Source organism: Anomaloglossus baeobatrachus, chromosome 6, assembly GCF_048569485.1.
Source record: "Anomaloglossus baeobatrachus isolate aAnoBae1 chromosome 6, aAnoBae1.hap1, whole genome shotgun sequence".
Classification (NCBI taxonomy): Eukaryota; Metazoa; Chordata; class Amphibia; order Anura; family Aromobatidae; genus Anomaloglossus; species Anomaloglossus baeobatrachus.
This window is the reverse complement of record NC_134358.1, coordinates 495,016,826-495,038,243: the sequence shown is the minus strand read 5'-3', so window position 1 is coordinate 495,038,243 and position 21,418 is coordinate 495,016,826. Positions and strand designations below refer to the sequence as shown.

The 21,418-nt window shown below is 46.3% G+C and overlaps 1 protein-coding gene across 4 annotated transcripts in view; it reads left to right on the top strand.

Annotated features, from left to right (window-relative positions):
• Positions 1–21,418, top strand: part of XYLB (xylulokinase) — a 342,255-nt gene that overhangs the window by 140,307 nt on the left and 180,530 nt on the right. For all 4 annotated transcript variants that reach the window (XM_075315415.1, XM_075315413.1, XM_075315414.1 and 1 more), the window contains 2 exons: positions 13,713–13,794; positions 17,032–17,072. In XM_075315415.1, the coding sequence (XP_075171530.1) occupies positions 13,713–13,794; positions 17,032–17,072 (123 nt within the window). The remainder of the gene's footprint in view (positions 1–13,712; positions 13,795–17,031; positions 17,073–21,418) is intronic.

Genomic DNA, 21,418 nt, shown 5'->3' with positions numbered 1-21,418 from the left:
GGTAGTGGCCCATCTTTGCATTAAACAAAAGCATGGAACACATGTTGGTAAAAGTGCAATGTATAGGTGGACATTCACACTGTCACCATTAACAAATATAACCTAGGATACTTACAGGGAGGAGATAAGATACATCTTAATGCCCCATACACATTAGACAGCTGTCGGATGGCGTCTTTCCCGAGTCCCTCATACATAGGAACGTTCGGCTTGGCCGCTGGCATTGGACTCTTCTGTTTGCAGCTCATCTCTGCTCCAAATAAAGGTTCAGGCAATGAAATTCCAATGTCTTGATCTTTCTCTCCCTCAACATCATTTGTTGGGAGGCCCCCATACATTTTAAACTGTCGGCTGATTCCGGCAATATCCTCCCACTTTAATCTCATGTGTCTCGGGGCTATTACTAGTCTGTTGAGCTGATGTCTTTGGAAAGTCCTGGAAATCTTGCCCTAGGAAGATTAGTGTCCACTCCAGAATAACTCTAATCAGCTCATAGGTTTTGAATGCTTAAGTCCAAGAGCGTGATAGACGACCGCCTGAGTAATTACACATTAGTATGTAGATGATACTAAAAGGAAAATGGCAATTAAATTGCCGATACCAGTGGAAAGAAGGAAATTAATAAGTATATCTGTGGGAGAGCGCAAGATATTCTTTTAAAGGTTGTGTCCATCATGTAAAACATTTATTTTCATTCTCTAATACAGCTCATATGCAGGCCTACAAGTGCATCTCAATAAATTAGAATATCATCAAAAAGTTAATTTATTTCAATAATTCAATACAAAAAGGGAAACACATATTATATACAGTCATTACACACAGTGTGATCATTTCAAGTGTTTATTTCTGTTAATGTTGATTATGTTACAGCCAATGAAAACCCAAAAGCCATTATCTCAGAAAAGTAGAATAATTACCACAAAACACCTGCAAAGGCTTCCTAAGCATTTAAATTGGTCATTTAGTAGGCTACACAATCATGGGGAAGACTTGATTTCATTTTCCAGTAGGACTTGGCACCTATCCACACTGCCAAAAATACCAATACCTGGTTTAATAACCATGGTATCACTGTGCTTGATTGAGCAGTAAACTCGCCTGACCTAAATCCCATAGAGAATCTATGGGGTATTGTCAAGAGGAAGATAATACACCAGACCCAATAATGCAGACGAGCTGAAGGCTGCGATCAAAGCAATCTGGGCTTCCATAGCACCTCAGCAGTGCCACAGGCTGATCACCTCCATGCCACGCTGCGTTGATGCAGTAATTCATGCAAAAGGGGCCCGACCAAGTATTGAGGCATTTACTGTACAGACTTTTCAGGAGGCGCCAACATTTCTGAGTTTAAAATAATTTTTTCGGTTGGTCTTATATAATATTGTAATTTTCTGAGATAATGACTTTTGGGTTTTGATTGGCTGTAAGTAGGGCTGAGTGGATCCGAACTGTAAAAGTCCGGATCCGCGAGGCTGCGGGCTGAGAATACCAGCCCCCAGCTGTCCTTTACCTTAGCTGGGTATCAAAATTAAGGGGGACTGTGACGGGAGTGTACAACAGAGCAAAGGATGGACGAGGCCGAGGGATGATCCAACAGGTTTATTCGCAAGAACACTGGAACAGCACACGATAAGTCCACATAAAACAGATTCGGGGGCCCTTCCCGACCAATCCTCGGACCGGATAACAAAGCAATCGTCCTTACAGTAGTCCAAAGAGTTCCACACAATCCCACGGGCCGCCACACAGGCCTAGCTCCGTCCGTGTCCACAGCCACCCAGGCTGGGGGCTCCTTCTCTTTCCAAGTTTCAGCTCACTCTGAAGTTACAAAAGGGAAATGCATTGTCTGTGCTCCTTGACCAGCCCACCATGTTCAGGGGGTGGGGGTCACGCATCCTATCATCAATGGTTTGGTCCATCACAGGGCTTCGATATGTCTGCCAGCCACAGTAGATGAAGGGATCCCCTGCTGTGCAGAACAATGACTATTCCTTCACTGGCCAATGCAATTACAGACTAGATACACAACTCTGGATAGAAGACGACAGGCTATTTACATAATCACATTAGATGCCAAGACTGCAATTGTATGAGAGAGACACATTGAGACCAGTAGCTCCCCCAAGAAAATACATGAATTACAACTAATACAACCAGGGAAATATACATATCATGACATAGTATCACAGCATATACAGTGAGAGGGTAAATTACATCTTCACAATCCCTCCCCCTCCCAACTTGTGTACATACTAGGGACCTCTACAGGTCACTGGTTAAGTACACACAGGCAGAGCGTAAGGGTACCTTCACACTTAGCGATGCAGCAGCGATCCGACCAGCGATCTGACCTGGTCAGGATCGCTGCTGCATCGCTACATGGTCGCTGGTGAGCTGTCAAACAGGCAGATCTCACCAGCGACCAGTGAACAGCCCCCAGCCAGCAGCGACGTGCAAGCGACGCTGCGCTTGCACGGAGCCGCCGTCTGGAAGCTGCGGAGACTGGTAACTAAGGTAAACATCGGGTATGGTTACCCGATGTTTACATTAGTTACCAGCGCACACCGCTTAGCTGTGTGTGCAGGGAGCAGGGAGCCGCGCACACTGAGTGCTGGCTCCTTGCTCTCCTAGCTGCTGTACACATCGGGTTAATTAACCCGATGTGTACAGCAGCTACATGTGCAGAGAGCCGGAGCCGGCAGCACAGGCAGCGTGAGAGCTGCAGAGGCTGGTAACTAAGGTAAATATCGGGTAACCACCTTGGTTACCCGATGTTTATCTTGGTTACAAGCTTACCTCAGCTGTCAGACGCCGGCTCCTGCTCCCTGCTCGCTTCATTTGTCGCTCTCTCGCTGTCACACACAGCGATCTGTGTGTCACAGTGGGAGAGCGCCTTTGAAGAAAACGAACCAGGGCTGTGTGTAACGAGCAGCGATCTCGCAGCAGGGGCCAGATCGCTGCTCATTGTCACACACAGCGAGATCGCTAATGAGGTCACTGCTGCGTCACAAAAAGCGTGACTCAGCAGCGATCTCGGCAGTGAGCTCGCTGTGTGTGAAGCACCCCTTACTTACATGTGGCTTCATGCAGCCACGAATTGGCATCGTAGCTCTCCCACATCATTGCCCAGGAGAACAGCTGCAGGCAGACCACCCATCACCCCAACCACACATCTCCTGACCCCAAAACCAAAGTTCAGATCCACAGTGGCTGTGGGAATGGTCCTCCATTGTCCACCAGCCAGTTCAATGACAATCCCAGGTCCTCTATGGATTGCCTCAGGCCGAACCACTCGGGGATCAGCCAGTGTGAGGAAAGCACCCGAGTCACAAAATCCAACAAGTCTCTGTCCATCCAGCACAACCTCCTGCAAGTGCTTACCTCGATGAGCAGAAGTCATCATAACTGCGGGTCGCACCCCGTAAACTCCTGGTGGTGCAACATGGGGGGCTTAGTCACTAGGCCAGTCCTCACATAGCGGTGCCACATCTTCCTCCATGGCACTGGGCTGTAAATAATTAACAATCCGATTGGGTGCAGGATCAGTCCTCATTTGAACAGCTGGGCAGGAGACTTGCCGATGCCCTGGCTGTCCACATTGATAGCATCTGAGCTGGGTCTCCCTCCATCCAAGGCGTCCTCTTGGGTAAGGGGTAGGGGAACTTGGAGGCCGGCTCCCACCTGAAGGTGCTGTAGGGGTTTTAGAATGATTCCTCCATGGGCTGGCTGGGCATGAGGTCTGCAAATGCCCGGGATGCCTACAAACATAACACCTACGCTCTGTTACTTCCTCTCCCCGGCGTATTCCAGAAAATGCAGTAGAAGCAACTGGAGGCACATTAACACGGGTATCAACATGTGGTGGCTTAGAGAAACGGGGAACAATGGGGACAGAATAACCGGGGGCATCCGGTGTTGTGGAGCTGTTAGGCGTCTCTCCATCCTCCAACAGAACCCTCCACTGAGGCTTGGTAGTGAGCACCTCATCAGCTAGAGCAGCAGCTTCCTCCACTGTCGCTGGTTTTCTCTCACGCACCCATTCCCGGATCTCAGCGGGGCACTGGGCAAAGAATTGTTCTTTTAGGATGACCTGCAGGAAGGTCTCCCAAGATAAGGCCTCCTCTGCCTCCAGCCAGCGATTACATATTTGTTTGAGTCTATGAGCATACAGTTAGGTCCAGAAATATTTGGACAGTGACACAAGTTTTGTTATTTTAGCTGTTTACAAAAACATGTTCAGAAATACAATTGTATATATAATATGGGCTGAAAGTGCACACTCCCAGCTGCAATATGAGAGTTGTCACATCCAAATCGGAGAAAGGGTTTAGGAATCATAGCTCTGTAATGCATAGCCTCCTCTTTTTAAAAGGACCAAAAGTAATTGGACAAGGAACTCTAAGGGCTGCAATTAACTCTCAAGGCGTCTCCCTCGTTAACCTGTAATCAATGAAGTAGTTAAAAGGTCTGGGGTTGATTACAGGTGTGTGGTTTTGCATTTGGAAGCTGTTGCTGTGACCAGACAACATGCGGTCTAAGGAACTCTCAATTGAGGTGAAGCAGAACATCCTGAGGCTGAAAAAAAAGAAAATATCCATCAGAGAGATAGCAGACATGCTTGGAGTAGCAAAATCAACAGTCGGGTACATTCTGAGAAAAATGGAATTGACTGGTGAGCTTGGGAACTCAAAAAGGCCTGGGCGTCCACGGATGACAACAGTGGTGGATGATCGCCGCATACTTTCTTTGGTGAAGAAGAACCCGTTCACAACATCAACTGAAGTCCAGAACACTCTCAGTGAAGTAGGTGTATCTGTCTCTAAGTCAACAGTAAAGAGAAGACTCCATGAAAGTAAATACAAAGGGTTCACATCTAGATGCAAACCATTCATCAATTCCAAAAATAGACAGGCCAGAGTTAAATTTGCTGAAAAACACCTCATGAAGCCAGCTCAGTTCTGGAAAAGTATTCTATGGACAGATGAGACAAAGATCAACCTGTACCAGAATGATGGGAAGAAAAAAGTTTGGAGAAGAAAGGGAACGGCACATGATCCAAGGCACACCACATCCTCTGTAAAACATGGTGGAGGCAACGTGATGGCATGGGCATGCATGGCTTTCAATGGCACTGGGTCACTTGTGTTTATTGATGACATAACAGCAGACAAGAGTAGCCGGATGAATTCTGAAGTGTACCGGGATATACTTTCAGCCCAGATTCAGCCAAATGCCACAAAGTTGATCGGACGGCGCTTCATAGTACAGATGGACAATGACCCCAAGCATACAGCCAAAGCTACCCAGGAGTTCATGAGTGCAAAAAAGTGGAACATTCTGCAATGGCCAAGTCAATCACCAGATCTTAACCCAATTGAGCATGCATTTCACTTGCTCAAATCCAGATTTAAGACGGAAAGACCCACAAACAAGCAAGACCTGAAGGCTGCAGCTGTAAAGGCCTGGCAAAGCATTAAGAAGGAGGAAACCCAGCGTTTGGTGATGTCCATGGGTTCCAGACTTAAGGCAGTGATTGCCTCCAAAGGATTCGCAACAAAATATTGAAAATAAAAATATTTTGTTTGGGTTTGGTTTATTTGTCCAATTACTTTTGACCTCCTAAAATGTGGAGTGTTTGTAAAGAAATGTGTACAATTCCTACAATTCCTATCAGATATTTTTGTTCAAACCTTCAAATTAAACGTTACAATCTGCACTTGAATTCTGTTGTAGAGGTTTCATTTCAAATCCAATGTGGTGGCATGCAGAGCCCAACTCGCGAAAATTGTGTCACTGTCCAAATATTTCTGGACCTAACTGTATATCTTAAAAGACACTTCCCCATCACAGGCTAAAGCATGGAACTGAGTCCTGTAAGTGTCTGGGGTCACAGCATAATGTTCTAGAATAGTCTGTTTAATATCCGCATACTCACAGTTCCCCCGAGGGTCCATAGCTCTATAGGCTTCAGCAGCTCCCCCCTCTAGGAGCCCAACCAGATGCCGGACACGCTCTCTGTCCGGGACTTCCATTAATCGACACTGATGCTCAAAGTCCTGGAAGAAGCCCTCAATGTCGCCTGCAGCCTCATTAAACGGCTTAAAGTCTTTGCGGGACACCCTGGGAAGTTCCCTCATGATGGGTGCTGGGGTTACAGTCTGTCTGGAACCTCTCGCGGCTTCCACAGCGAGCTGCTTATCCAGCAATGCCATCTCCCCCATCCTGCGCTCCTTCTCTTTAGCTCCACGCATGACCTCCATCTTATATTCTATGGTGGTCTCCTCTCCCAGCAAGGCCATCTCCTCCTCGTACCACACAACCCACTGACTTTTTTGGGTATTTACCTCCAGCTGCCGTCTTTCTTCCGTTTGCTGTGAGGATCCTTCCTCCACGTCATTTTGCGAGCAGACTCCTTCTAGCGCCTCAATCAGCTGCTCCTTGGAGAGTCCTTTGAAACAAACTCCTACTTCACGGGCCTTTGATTGCAGGCTCCCCAAAGTCCAGGTCTTGTACTCTGCAGTGCTGGTTCCTGATGTTGAGCCATTGTCCTCCATTCCTTCTGCTCTGATCCCACCGCTGCCAACCAGTTTGTGACGGGAGTGTACAACAGAGCAAAGGATGGACGAGGCAGAGGGATGATCCAACAGGTTTATTCACAAGAACACTGGAACAGCACACGATAAGTCCACATAAAACAGATTTGGGGGCCCTTCCCGACAATCCTCGGACCGGATAACAAAGCAATCGTTCTTACAGTAGTCCAAAGAGTTCCACACAATGCCACGGGCCGCCACACAGGCCTAGCTCCGTCCGTGTCCACAGCCACCCAGGCTGGGGGCTCCTTCTCTTTCCAAGTTTCAGCTCACTCTGAAGTTACAAAAGGGAAATGCATTGTCTGTGCTCCTTGACCAGCCCACCATGTTCAGGGGGTGGGGGTCACACATCCTATCATCAATGGTTTGGTCCATCACAGGGCTCTGATATGTCTGCCAGCCACAGTAGATGAAGGGATCCCCTGCTGTGCAGAACAATGACTATTCCTTCACTGGCCAATGCAATTACAGACTAGATACACAACTCTGGATAGAAGACGACAGGCTATTTACATAATCACATTAGATGCCAAGACTGCAATTGTATGAGAGAGACACATTGAGACCAGTAGCTCCCCCAAGAAAATACATGAATTACAACTAATACAACCAGGGAAATATACATATCATGACATAGTATCACAGCATATACAGTGAGAGGGTAAATTACATCTTCACAGAGACCGCATGTCGGGTTTTTGTTTTTTTTTTAAATTAATTATTTAAATAATAATAAAAAAAAAAACTGACCCGCAGATACTTGCACTGCTTTCCCCGCCCACCGGCCGTCCTGCCGCCTGTGATTGGTTGCAGTCAGCTGCCACGCTGCCACTCAGGGTGGGGGCACGTCTAGCTGCAACCAATTACACGCACGGTCATAACTATGAATATTAAATTGTCTGCTCCGGAAGGGAAAAGCGTGACCCGGAAAGAGTTTGCTGACATGACACAGCCTCGGTCAGTACACCGCGCGCACTCCTACCCCCTTATCCCCTCCACAAACGTTTTTAGTCTCCGGATTCTGGTCCCCATACACTTATATGGGCACCAGAATCCGGAGCGAATCTGGACATTTTTTTTCAATCCGGCAGTGATCTGCCGGTACCGAATTTTGGCGGGTTCGATCAACTCTAGTTGTAAGCCATAATCATCATTAACAGAAATAAACTTGTGAAATAGATCCCTCTGTGTGTAATGATGTGACTCCCTGGACTAGCCAGGTAGTCGCAGACAGGCCCTTGCACAAACACCAGTCCCCTAAAAAAGGTAACAACCAACCTAAAAACCCTGAGTCACCCCTCTCAGGCTTTGACGCTCACACCCGGGGGCGGAGCCAGGCGGTTGGCCACGCCCACAGAGGAGTTCAGATATCCTGAGGCGGGAAAAGCAAGCAGATTAAGTTAGGGAGGAGAGGAGAGCAGTCTAGGAGGTGAAAGGAGAGGTGTTAGAAGGAGACAACGTCTGTCGGGGATCTGGGTCGTAGCCCAGATACCCTGTGGCCAGGAGGCAGACGGTGGTTGCCGCCTGCAGGAGCCGGGAAGACGGCTGGTGGAACCGTAAGGGACTGCGACAGGGTAGTGGCCTGCCGGTACCGAACCGGGGAACCAACTGGAAACCGGAGCACCAGGAGGGGGGGTACTCAGACCCAGAACGAGGCCCAGAAACCACTGGACCGAGTCAAATTCACTGATTGGGGTCTGGACCTTTAGGTTCTTTCCCACCCAAGTCCCGACTGAAGACAACAGCCCAACGAGGGGGATAGAAAGCCACCGCTCAGGCAGAGAGATCCCATGGGCCAACGTCTGCGGGGCAAACTGGCTCTCCCGACACACACAAAGCCGGGGAGTGGACTGCCGTCGCTGAAGCGCAGGCAGTCAAAATCTACAAACGAGGTGCAGGAGAAAGGCAGGGACCACCAAACCGGGTGGGGGACCAGACGCAGCCGGCTGCGGGCACCGACCACCATCTTTTTTGTTTACCAAAGACTCCGGTGTATCTGTCATAGTGAGTACAACAGTGCACTCTGGACGCGCATCACGCCAACACGCCCGCAACCCCGCATCCTAACCCCAACAACCGGGCCCCGGGGACCATCAACCCCCTACCCACGGAGGGGTCAACACCTGGCTGCACAACACCGTCCCCGGGAGCCTAGTTATCGGCAGCGGTGGTGTCCACACTCACCACGACCCGTGGGTGGCGTCACGAAATTAAACCCAAAAACCACGGCTCCGGCCGTGAACCTTCCCACCGAAACCCCCCTCACGTAGCGCCAGCCTCCCTTCAGAGCGACGTGACCCCCGGGTCCGGAGGCGCTCGAGCCACCCACCGGCGAGCCCGGATCCGAGCGGCTCGGCTGCGGCCGAGCCCCGGGGCGGTACAATGACTCTATATAATATATAGGAATAGATCACTCTGTGTGTAATGACTCTATAGGATATATAGAAATAGATCCCTCTGTGTGTAATGACTCTCTATATAATGTGTTTCCCTTTTTGTATTGAATTTCTGAAATTAACTTTTTGAATGATATTCTAATTTATTGAGATGCAATTGTATGTGTCGCCATGGTACAAACTTCCATGAAAACCTAAGATAGAAACAAAATAAGTTTATACCCTGCTGTAAAAAATAAGTTAAAAGTAATAGCACATATAAATACCATAAAGTGCTCAATATACACTGTTTTTGATTTAAAAAAAAAAAAAAATCCATCCCTACGTGACAAGGTGTGCCCCAATCGGGACGGTCCCTAATTCTGGGAGGCACTTTGGGTTCAGCTCAGGATATATGACTGCCGATTTTGCACACATAGGTCTGCATAGTAGCTGTTCATGCAAAATAATAGGACCATTTTAATCAAAACAATTTGCAAAAGTTTCCTTGTTTTTCTTTTAGTAATTAGATGCACTGGAGGAATACAAATGTTTCGAAAAAGTGGATTTAGAGCTGTAGCAAATATAATTGAAGACGGTACATACAGTTGCTGCATCAAATCCATTTTAGGCCTCTTTCACACGTCCGTGTCTCCGGTACATGTTTGGTCCTTTTCCTCAAGTACCGGAGACACGGGCACACGTAGACCCATTAAAATCAATGGGTCTGCGCTCACGTGCGTGTTCTGCCATGGACCGTGTGTACGTATGGAGCATACATGTGTCTGTGTGCTCCACAAGTCAACATGTCCGTTTTTCTCCAGCATCACGGGTGTCACACGGAACGCATACAGGCAACACGGAGGTGTTCCGTGTGACACGCGCCGGAGAAAACACACGTGTTTGAGAAAAAAACCCACAAAACTTTACTCACCACCTCCAGCCCTCCTGTGTCTGCCGCTGCTGTCACTTGCTGCCGACCGCTGCTCATTATGCTCATTGCATATTCACTTCTCAGCGGCCGGAAGCAGCAGCAGCGTGGAGTCGGCAGGACCGGAGACCGAAGATCAGCACCACGGACAGCGACGCCAGGGACAGGTGAGTAGAAAGTTTCCGTTCTCTGTGTGTTATCACGGATAACACACGGAGAACAGACGTGAGCCATAAACACAGCTCACGGAGGGTAAAACGCACCTTGACACGTCCGTGAAAAACGTGCGTGGGTTTTCACGGATGTGTGAAAGAGGCCTTAAATAGGCTATATAATGATGTATGGGACTTAGCACCTGCAACAACCTTGCTAGCATTGTACCTGAAATTTGTACAGTGCCTTAGAAAATAACTTTTATTACATATACAAATAAAGAGGCTCCAGTGCAGCCTTGATGTGGCCAAGAGTCTGGTGCTCCCTTACACCTCTTCATTTGAATATTGGGGTTCTTTCTTCACTTGTGATTGATATTGCTCATTTTGTATTAGTGCAGTGAGCGGCGCACACGCCGGTAGCATTCAGGCAGTGCTTGCTCTGAGAAGCGATCACTGTCAATCAGAAGAAAAGGACGGGCCCAAAATGTATCAAACTCTTTGCCATGTCGAGGTTGCACCAATGCTTCCTGATTTGCATATGAATTAAAGGTTATTTTCTCAGCCCATGTAACAACCATAGCCCTGTACCTGTTACTGGTACAGTGCCTTAATACCCTAGAACACTATATACCCCATTTAAAATGCATATTGGAGCGCACAGACTCCCTTTAAAGGGAAGGTGTCGCGGTTTTTTATTTTTGTATTAAAAATAGTGATTATGAAATCAAGTATTTCTATTACAAAATGAAAATCGCAGCTTATTTAGTTTTTATGTAATTCTTATTTTACTGGAGGCACTGGGGGCTGCCATGTTGGATTTGCTGTGTGTGTAACGACAGTAACTCCTTCCTTTATGGCAGCCCCTGTGCATAGACTCTGATAGTTGGGCTCCGACCCCATGAAGTACGTTACAGTGGGCGTCTGCTGTGACCTGGACGCGCCCCCTGAGCTGTCCAGAACACAACAGAGGGAGGAGACCAGCGCCATTATTGTGGAGCTCACAGCGTGTGCTGTTTGCTCCACTATACCCCTGTCAACCGCCGGCATGTGTGAGTACAGGCCCACTCCCCTCCCCTCGTTACTGTCTCCGATGACATCCCATCCCTCCGTTCTCCCCAGCCCCTGCTCTGCCCCAGCTACTGCCGCCGCCCCTCCCCCCGTTCTCCCAAGTCCCCGCTCTGCCCGCTGCCGCAGCTCCCCCAGCTGTGCCCGCCGCTTCTGTGTGTGTGTGTGTGTCACAAGGTCCCCATCAGGGGTGATTGTGAGTGTGTGTCGGCGCTTGCGATGCTGTGCAGTGAGCTTCCAGGACCTGCGAGAGGATCACATGGGAAGCATGTGATATCTACGGATGTTGTGAGTGTGTGCGCGCGATTGTACAGGTATGTGCGATATCGTGAGTGTGTGTGAGTGTATGCGATCGGATGTGTGAGATGTCGGCCGGACGCAGGGGAGGATGGCATGCAGCACAGCTGCCTGGAGCGCCCACCGGAGGTCACCGGGAGGAATGATGTGAAAGGTGTGTGTGTGTGTGTGTGTGTGTGTGTGTGGCACAAGGTCCCCATCAGGGGTGATTGTGTGTGTGTGTGTGTGTGTGTGGCACAAGGTCCCCATCAGGGGTGATTGTGTGTGTGTGTGTGTGTGTGTGTGTGTGTGTGTGTCTGTGGGGCACAAGGTCCCCATCAGGGGTGATTGTGTGTGTGTGTCTGTGTGTGTGTCACAAGGTCCCCATCAGGGGTGATTGTGTGTGTGTGTGTAGCACAAGGTCCCCATCAGGGGTGATTGTGTGTGTGTGTGTGTGTGTAGCACAAGGTCCCCATCAGGGGTGATTGTGTGTGTGTGTGTGTGTGTGTGTGGCACAAGGTCCCCTTCAGGGGTGACTTTGTGTGTGTGTGTGTGTGTGTGTGTGTGTGTGGCACAAGGTCCCCATCAGGGGTGATTTTGTGTGTGTGTGTGTGTGCACGCGCGCTTCACTGCATGTGAGTACCTGTGTGTGTACCGGTGATACTGTCTGCAGGGTTGTGTATCTAATCCTCTCCTGTGTGATACTGTCTGCTGAGCCGTGTATCTAATCCTCTCCTGTGTGATGCTGTCTGTACGGCTGTGTATCTAATCCTGTCATGTGATACTGTCTGCTGAGCCGTGTATCTAATCCTATGTTGTCTGATACTGTCTGCATGGTTGTGTATCTAATCCTCTCCTGTGTCATACTGTTTGCTGAGCTGTGTATCTAATCATGTCCGGTGTGATACTATCTGCTTAGCCGTGTATCTAATACTATCCTGTGATACTGTCTGCACAGCTGTGTATCTAATCCTATCCTGTGTGATACTGTCTGCTGAGCTGTGTATCTAATCCTCTCCTGTGTGATACTGTCTGCTGAGCTGTGTATCTAATCCTCTCCTGTGTGATACTGTCTGCAGAGCCGTGTATCTAATCCTATCCTGTGATACTCCTGCTGTCCATGGTGACACTTAAGGTGGTGTCACACACAGCGACAACGACAACGACGTCGCTGCTACGTCACCATTTTCTGTGACGTTGCAGTGACGTCCCCTGCTGTGAGGTCGCCGCTCGTTGCTGAATGTCCAGCTTCATTTTTTGGTCGTCGCTCTCCCGCTGTGATGCACAGATCGCTTTGTGTGACAGCGAGAGAGCGACGAAATGAAGCGAGCAGGGAGCAGGAGCCAGCATCTGGCAGCTGCGGTAAGCTGTAACCAAGGTAAACATCGGGTAACCAAGGTGGTTACCCGATATTTACCTTCGTTACCAGCCTCCGCCGCTCTCACGCTGCCAGTGCCGGTTCCTGCTCTCTGCACATGTAGCTGCAGTACACATCGTGTAATTAACCCGATGTGTACTGTAGCTAGGAGAGCAAGAAGCCAGCGCTAAGCAGTGTGCGCGGCTCCCTGCTCTCTGCACTGTGACATGTAGCTGCAGTACACATCGTGTAATTAACCCGATGTGTACTGTAGCTAGGAGAGCAGGGAGCCAGCGCTTTAGTGTGCGCGGCTCCCTGCTCTCTGCACATGTTGCAGCACAGCGACGCGTGTCGTTATGATCGCTGCTTCGGCTGCTCTGTTTGACAGCTAAGCAGCGATCATAACAGCGACTTACAAGGTCGCTGCTACGTCACAGAAAATGGTGACGTAACAGTGACGTCGTTGTCGCTGTCGTTTAGTGTGACCCCAGCTTCAGACATTTCTGGTCACCAGGAAAATGGCTGTGCATTGTGTCCTTACATGTCATTCTCTGTTATCTGTTGTAAACACTCAGATTAGGAGGGGGAAGGCGTGCCATCACACACAGGAGAGCAGACTCCGCCCACTTTACAGCAGGCTGTAATCTGAGCTTTTTATACAGTGGAAATTCAGTAGGATTTCAGAAGCTGCTCCCCCTAGTGTTTTACCATGGAAAATATCAAACTTTTTTTAAAAAAAAAATTATATTTTGCTCAATTTAAAAAAAAAAATAATAATATTTAAACAAAACATTTAAACATTATTACTTTACATTTTTTCAGTTATTTATTTATTTTTTTTTTTTTTGACGATACCTTCCCTGTTTGTTTCAATGTTACATTTGCTACAGCTGTTGTTTGGTGATATTTGTATGATTAATACGGTACATGTTTTAATTTTTCTTTTTCCTTCTGCAGGGAAACGTGTCTTTGTACTATGTCCAGCGCTATGGATTTAGCCCTCTTTGTAGGGTTATTGCATTCACTGGTGATAATCCAGGTATATACATTACTATATCACTTTAAGGCCATGACCACATTTTGTATTGTGGCACCATTACTGTATTAGACTCAAGCTTTGCCCAACCAAAGATTGTTCTATGTCGCTGCTACATTGCAGTACAATGCAGGGGGTCTCATTGCAGTCGGCAAAATACTGCAAACACACCGAGTATTTTACAAGAAAATAACCTGGTTCTGACAAGAGTTGAGGAAGCCTGAAGTTTGGTGTTAAGTATGAACCCAGACTTTTCCAAGAAAACAAAGCTCCGGTTCGGAGTTCGGGTTCTTTACGAATGCAAATCAATCAGGCGAGTATTGCTGTGCTCCGGTACGTTCGATGCTCGGCCCAGTGAAGGCCACTTGCAATGTTTGAACAGCTCACACTGGGGGTAACAACATTGTGATCGGGTGTAGTGTGCATAACAAAAAAAGGAAAACCCCCTGCCTACCCGCCACCAGATGTGATCTGTTTATGGCTGGCTGCATATGGGTGCAAACCCGATCTGCCAGTCAGTGACTTCAAATGAAGTTCAGGTCAAGTCAGGGCCCAAAACTGAACTTTAAAAAAATTCAACTGGACCAGCAGAACTCGAACTTCCACAGGTCCGCTCATCGCTAGTTTTGACTTTTTGTGAGTTGTTTATGTTCTCTGTAACTTGCATATCTTAATGTGGCCCCATTTACCTGCATTATGAGGTAATGTAGCAGCAGTATACAGCTCTCTTTGGCCGTACGTCCTGTCTAGCTGTCAAAGTTGGCATTATGTCCCATCCTGAAAAGTCCATTCATATAGTTTTTTTTGCTATTGAGGGTAAGGGGAACCTCCATGAAAAAATGTCATTTGCACTTAGAGAACCTGCCAGGTCCCCTATGCCCTCCAACCCAGCAGCTTTGATACCTGTATGCCAAATTCCCTCCCTAACCTGCCCTGTATAATGCTATTCACTAATATGAATGTTTAAATTAAATGACTTATAGCCCTCGCTGTCTGTATGCTAATTAGACCTGTGACTAGTCTCAGGGGTGTTGTTTCCCCATATTAATTGGCCCCCTTTCCGTGTTATCACCCACCTGTGGGTGTAATCACGTGATTTCCACAAGCCGGCGTCACCGCCAGCTTCTGAAAATCTTACGCATGCACGCAACTCATTCCATCCGCGTCAGTGCGATTTTGAAGCTTCTCGGCTTCATTAGCGGCACTGCTCATGACTGGAAGTTCAGAAGACATCTACGTGAGCTGTTTTGTGAACTTCCAGTCATGCACAATGCGCCTAATGAAGTTAGAAAGCATCCACTCTGTTTCTGAAGGGCACTGATAGGGCCAAAATGAGCTGCGCGCATGTGCGAGATTTCTATTAGCTGGCGGTGATGCAGGCTTGTGGAAATCATATTACCACACTCACAAAGGCATGATAACCTATTAAAAGGACTGACAAGTTTGGGGAACGAACGCAACGCCCCTGTGACTAGGCAAGGCCCTAATTAGCATAGAGAAAGCGAGGGTTAAGTTATTTTTTTTAAACTTTCAGATTAGTGAATAGCATTTATACAGGGCTTGTTAGGGAGGGAATTTGGACATACAGCCATGAATACTGCTGGGTTTGAGGGCATAGGGGACCTGACAGGTTCTGTGGAAAACAGGATGGTCCTTGGCCAAATAATGTGAACATAGTCCCAGTGGTACATCCTTGAATCTGTCCGCTGCATCACAGAACAGGAACACAGCAGAACAGATACTCTTAGGCGATGTTCATACAGGGCATTTTTGCAGAGTTTCAGCAGTGTTTTTAGCATGATTTGGTTTTTGCCTTGGTTTTATGCAAATCCATGCTAACAAAACGCTGCCTTCACAATCCCAGCAAAGCCTATGAGATTACAGAAGTCTCATACACACACATACAAAATATCTGTAGTGTTTTCCTGATGGTTTTGTCAACATCTTTGGTTTTTGCTGCGCTATTAAAAGAATGAACAAGTCAATTCTTTCAGCGGTTTTGTCTTGTTTTTTTACCCTAGTGATGGGCGGACTCACAGATACCCTGGATTGATTAATAAAAGACCCATTTCTGACCCGTAATTGATCCAGGGTATCTGGCCGGATGCTGGTCCCAATATGTGGGCTGCTATTAACCCCTAATTACCCTGATAGTCTCCGCACCACGGCAATCGCGAAGAACCAGATAAAGTGCTGGGATTGTCGCATCTAATGGATGCGACAAACATGGGCAGCTGCAAGCTGCTATTTTTAGGTTGGGGGGCCCCAATGAGCATGAGTGTCCCCAGTTTGAGAATACCAGCCCCCAGCTGTCGAGCTTTATCTTGACTGGGTATCAAAATTGGGGGTGACTGCACGCTGTTTTTTTAAATTATTTAAATAATAAAAAAAACGCATGCGGTTCGTCCTATTTTGATACACAGCCAAGATAAGCACACGGCTGTGGGCTGCAGCCTGTAGCTGTGTAGGCTTTATCTGTGCTGGGTATCATAATATGTGGGGACCCTATGCCAATTTTTGAATTTTTTTATTTTTATACCACGATTAGACATGCATAGTGTCTGAGTTTGAAAGCCTTCGGACACGCTGTCGCACAGGGTGGAGGGTGCGTCTGACTGCAACCAAAAGACACCAGTGGGTGGGGAAAGCGGTGAATATGCATGAGGCTAATGAGCGGCCCCGGAAGTAGAAAGAAGGGTCGCAGGAGCAGGTACAGCCGCGCCGGAGACTGGTAAGTATAGCATGCTTGCTTTATTTTTTTTATTTTTTTTTTTTATTACCTAAGTGCCTGATCCAGATCGATCCTGGCCTGGGCCTGGCATTTGGGTACTGTTGAACACCCGTGAGTCTGGACTTGACCCGGCCATCACTACCAGAGGAAGTGCAAAAAAACGCATTCAAATTCTGCAGAAACTCCATACAAACCGCACCAAAAGCCTAGCCAAAAACCATACCAAAAATGCAGAAAACCATGAAGAGGGGTTTTGCTGCTGAAAAAAAATGCAGCAAAAACACCCTGTGTGGACATAACCTAAGTCTTCATTTTGAGTCAGGAGCATTTTAATCACCTTTTACTGCCATGTATTTAAAGAAAATGTTTCTTTATCTGGTTAGATCCATAAAGCTTTCTTGGTTTTGTGATTAAATAAAAGCTTCAGTTCTTACTTGCTGAATTAATCTGTGTACAGTAGTCGCACTATTGTTCTGCTCTTCTAACACAATAATGTGTTCTTCACACAGCGTCTCTGGCTGGAATGAGACTAGAGGAAGGGGATATTGCGGTAAGTGTGTTGGTATCTATTATTGTGCGAAGATATTTCAAGATTCCATACTTTTTTGTTGTCATATAGAACAATAAGCGAGATAATTACACAGAGAGCAATTGTGAAAGTAGTCATAGCTGAATGTTATTTCTCCCGACCCATAAACAATAGAAAACCACTGCAGACTACCTCTGGTAACCACTCATTTGCTGTCAGAACAAAGAATAACACGTTATTAAGGTATCCCGCCAATAGAAATCAGAAGTATTTAATAAAGGAAATGTCATACAATAATAAATGACTTATTAAGTTTATTTAGCAATTCATGCTAGTTTTGTCTAAGAAGGTAATCGGTACATTCATTTGGCCTCTGCCTTGTTAGATTGACCTGTAGTAGAAGGTTAATAGGAGCAGTGCCTGTGAACATGTGCAGTATGAAGCCAGGTACTGTCACACTATCTCCACACTATTGGACAGTGACACAGGTTTTGTTATTTTAGCTGTTTACAAAAACATGTTCAGAAATACAATTATATATATAATATGGGCTGAAAGTGCACACTCCCAGCTACAATATGAGAGTTTTCACATCCAAATCGGAGAAAGGGTTTAGGAATCATAGCTCTGTAATGCATAGCCTCCTCTTTTTCAAGGGACCAAAAGTAATTGGACAAGGGACTCGAAGGGCTGCAATTAACTCTGAAGGCATCTCCCTCGTTAACCTGTAATCATTGAAGTAGTTAAAAGGTCTGGGGTTGATTACAGGTGTGTGGTTTAGCATTTGGAAGTTGTTGCTGTGACCAGACAACATGCGGTCTAAGGAACTCTCAATTGAGGTGAAGCAGAACATCCTGAGGCTGAAAAAAAAGAAAAAATCCATCAGAGAGATAGCAGACATGCTTGGAGTAGCAAAATCAACAGTCGGGTACATTCTGAGAAAAAAGGAATTGACTGGTGAGCTTGGGAACTCAAAAAGGCCTGGGCGTCCACGGATGACAACTGTGGTGGATGATCGCCGCATACTTTCTTTGGTGAAGAAGAACCCGTTCACAACATCAACTGAAGTCCAGAACACTCTCAGTGAAGTAGGTGTATCTGTCTCTAAGTCAACAGTAAAGAGAAGACTCCATGAAAGTAAATACAGAGGGTTCACATCTAGATGCAAACCATTCATCAATTCCAAAAATAGACAGGCCAGAGTTAAATTTGCTGAAAAACACCTCATGAAGCCAGCTCAGTTCTGGAAAAGTATTCTATGGACAGATGAGACCAAGATCAACCTGTACCAGAATGATGGGAAGAAAAAAGTTTGGAGAAGAAAGGGAACGGCACATGATCCAAGGCACACCACATCCTCTGTAAAACATGGTGGAGGCAACGTGATGGCATGGGCATGCATGGCTTTCAATGGCACTGGGTCACTTGTGTTTATTGATGACATAACAGCAGACAAGAGTAGCCGGATGAATTCTGAAGTGTACCGGGATCTACTTTCAGCCCAGATTCAGCCAAATGCCGCAAAGTTGATCGGACGGCGCTTCATAGTACAGATGGACAATGACCCCAAGCATACAGCCAAAGCTACCCAGGAGTTCATGAGTGCAAAAAAGTGGAACATTCTGCAATGGCCAAGTCAATCACCAGATCTTAACCCAATTGAGCATGCATTTCACTTGCTCAAATCCAGACTTAAGACGGAAAGACCCACAAACAAGCAAGACCTGAAGGCTGCGGCTGTAAAGGCCTGGCAAAGCATTAAGAAGGAGGAAACCCAGCGTTTGGTGATGTCCATGGGTTCCAGACTTAAGGCAGTGATTGCCTCCAAAGGATTCGCAATAAAATATTGAAAATAAAAAATTTTTTTTGGGTTTGGTTTATTTGTCCAATTACTTTTGACCCCCTAAAATGTGGAGTGTTTGTAAAGAAATGTGTACAATTCCTACAATTTCTATCAGATATTTTTGTTCAAACCTTCAAATTAAACGTTACAATCTGCATTTGAATTCTGTTGTAGAGATTTCATTTCAAATCCAATGTGGTGGCATGTAGAGCCCAACTCGCGAAAATTGTGTCACTGTCCAAATATTTCTGGACCTAACGGTGTGTGTGTGTGTGTGTGTGTATATATATATATATATATATATATATAAATACTCTTTGGGCAGTAGAGTGTGTGCTTACTCTGGGCAGCAGAGCTTTATGAATATGTGCTGTTTGGGCAGCGTAGCAGACATGTGCAGCAAAGCTGTGTTTATGTATAGTCTTTGGACAGCAGAGATGTGTATATGTACAGCAGAGCTGTGTGTGTGTTTATGTCTGTACATATGCAGCAGTGATGTGTGCAACAATGCTATCAAGGTGTGTGTGTGTGTGTGTGTGTGTGTAGCAGAGCTGTGTGTGTATGTATGGATCAGAGCTGTGCATGTGGCCCCCATAGCCATCTGTGCAGCCCCTCAGAGCACTATGCAACCCATCCCATTAATGTGCAGACCCCCAGAGCTGTTTGCTATTCCAGTAACATCTATGCCCTCCAGTAGTCTATGCCCACAGCCCCTCCTGTGATGTATATACAGCAGTGTCAGTGTGCACTGTGCGCAGCCATGTCTGTTAGTGACGACCATCATGCAGCGCAGCCACAAGCCCAGGAGGATCTGGATGGAGACAAGCGGGAATGTGTCTGTATGCAAGTATGATGTTTATCTATGTATGTCACTGTAAATGACTGTATAGATTTGTCTGTTTATAAGTGTTTTAGTGAGTTTGTCTTCAAATATGTATATGTATATATGCCTGTATGTGTACGTATCTGTGTATGTGCGCGTCTGCATGTAGATGGGGCCCAGTGAGACTCTTCCGCCCGGGGCCCACAAAAACCTGGAGCCGGCCCTGCATGCACCGGTCCTATGAACATTCAGGGACAGGCTTCTGATACTGTAAAATGATATTGTACTTCACTGATGGCACTTAGTGTGTTTAGAGATGTATTTTGCTATTTAAATTGAGCTAGGAATTTATTTATAATGATATTTTTTAGTTTATTTTAGTTTTAGTTTATTTTTTTTCTCTATTCCCAAGTAAGCCCCTTTAATATCCCATATCTGCCATACCCGCTCATTGGATTTGGCCATCTTTTTTGTAATATGTATGGCCAGTATAGCCATGTATAGAAAAAAGTCCAGCTAATCTGTGGCAAGGTTCGGCATGCACGGATCAGCAATCTGAAGTGTGCAGGAAATTGTTGAAACAAAAGGGGGGATCCAGGTTCCGTAATAAAATCTTCAAACTTTATTCCATAAAATCACACGTTTTTTTTCAGTGCAAATCACCATAGTGAATAGGGTCAGGGATCTCAGGGATCGGCAATGTGAAAGGCTTGACAAAGAACGCAATCAGCATTCGAAACATGTTTCCGATCCCTGCGCTCCCTGACCCTATTCACTATGGCTATTTGCATTGAAAAAATGTGTGATTTTATGGAATAAAGTTTAAAGATTTTATTCCGGAAGCTGGATCCCCCTTTTTGTTTCACAAGGTGCAAAAACAGCAAAATCCAATAAAAGGTAACTGAGGAGATTATCTCACATTTATCAATGACATTAACGGTTAAGTCTGTGATCAATGATTTTCTAAATTAAATAAATGGATTCTATAAAGTAGTTATTGTTGATCCCATCTGATTGGTGTTTAGGATCAGAACAAAAAGTTTTGGTCGGTTTGTGCATTGTTTTTGTTTGTTTTTCCCGAGATCAAGAAACTGAAGCAAATTTATCCACATACCATCCTTTCATTCAAGACAGCAGGTCTGGAAGCACGGGCCCATAAAAGGGGTTTTTACTCCTGGTCAAACAGTGCAGTTTCCTAAATACTAAGTGAGTAACATGCACACTGTTAGGCTGGAAACACATCTATGCGAGTAAAATCGGTCCGACTGGGCTGAAAAAAACTCGGCTGATTTTAGTTCACGTTCGGTCCGAGTGTAACGCAAGTGCGATGCTTTTTTTTTTTTTTTTTAAATTTAATAAGTTGCCTAGCGTGTGTAATACGTGTGTAATGCGTAGGGGGTCTGTTTTTACTATCTGCCAGTGACCGACCGACAGACCGATCGACAGAGAGAATAGAGATCGAGAGGGAGAGACCGACTGACAGAGAATAGAGATTGACAGACATTGTGACACATCACTCGTTTCCAGTGTTTTAGGAAACATGCGAGAAATGTATTTAGAAAATCTGATGTCACTAGGATGGTGTGAGTGCCGTCCCGTAACATCCGATTTTTTTACACGCTCCCATAGACTTGCATTGGAGAGACTCGCCGAGAAATTCGCAAAAAAGCAGCATGCTGCGATTTTTTTTTTTTTTTCTCA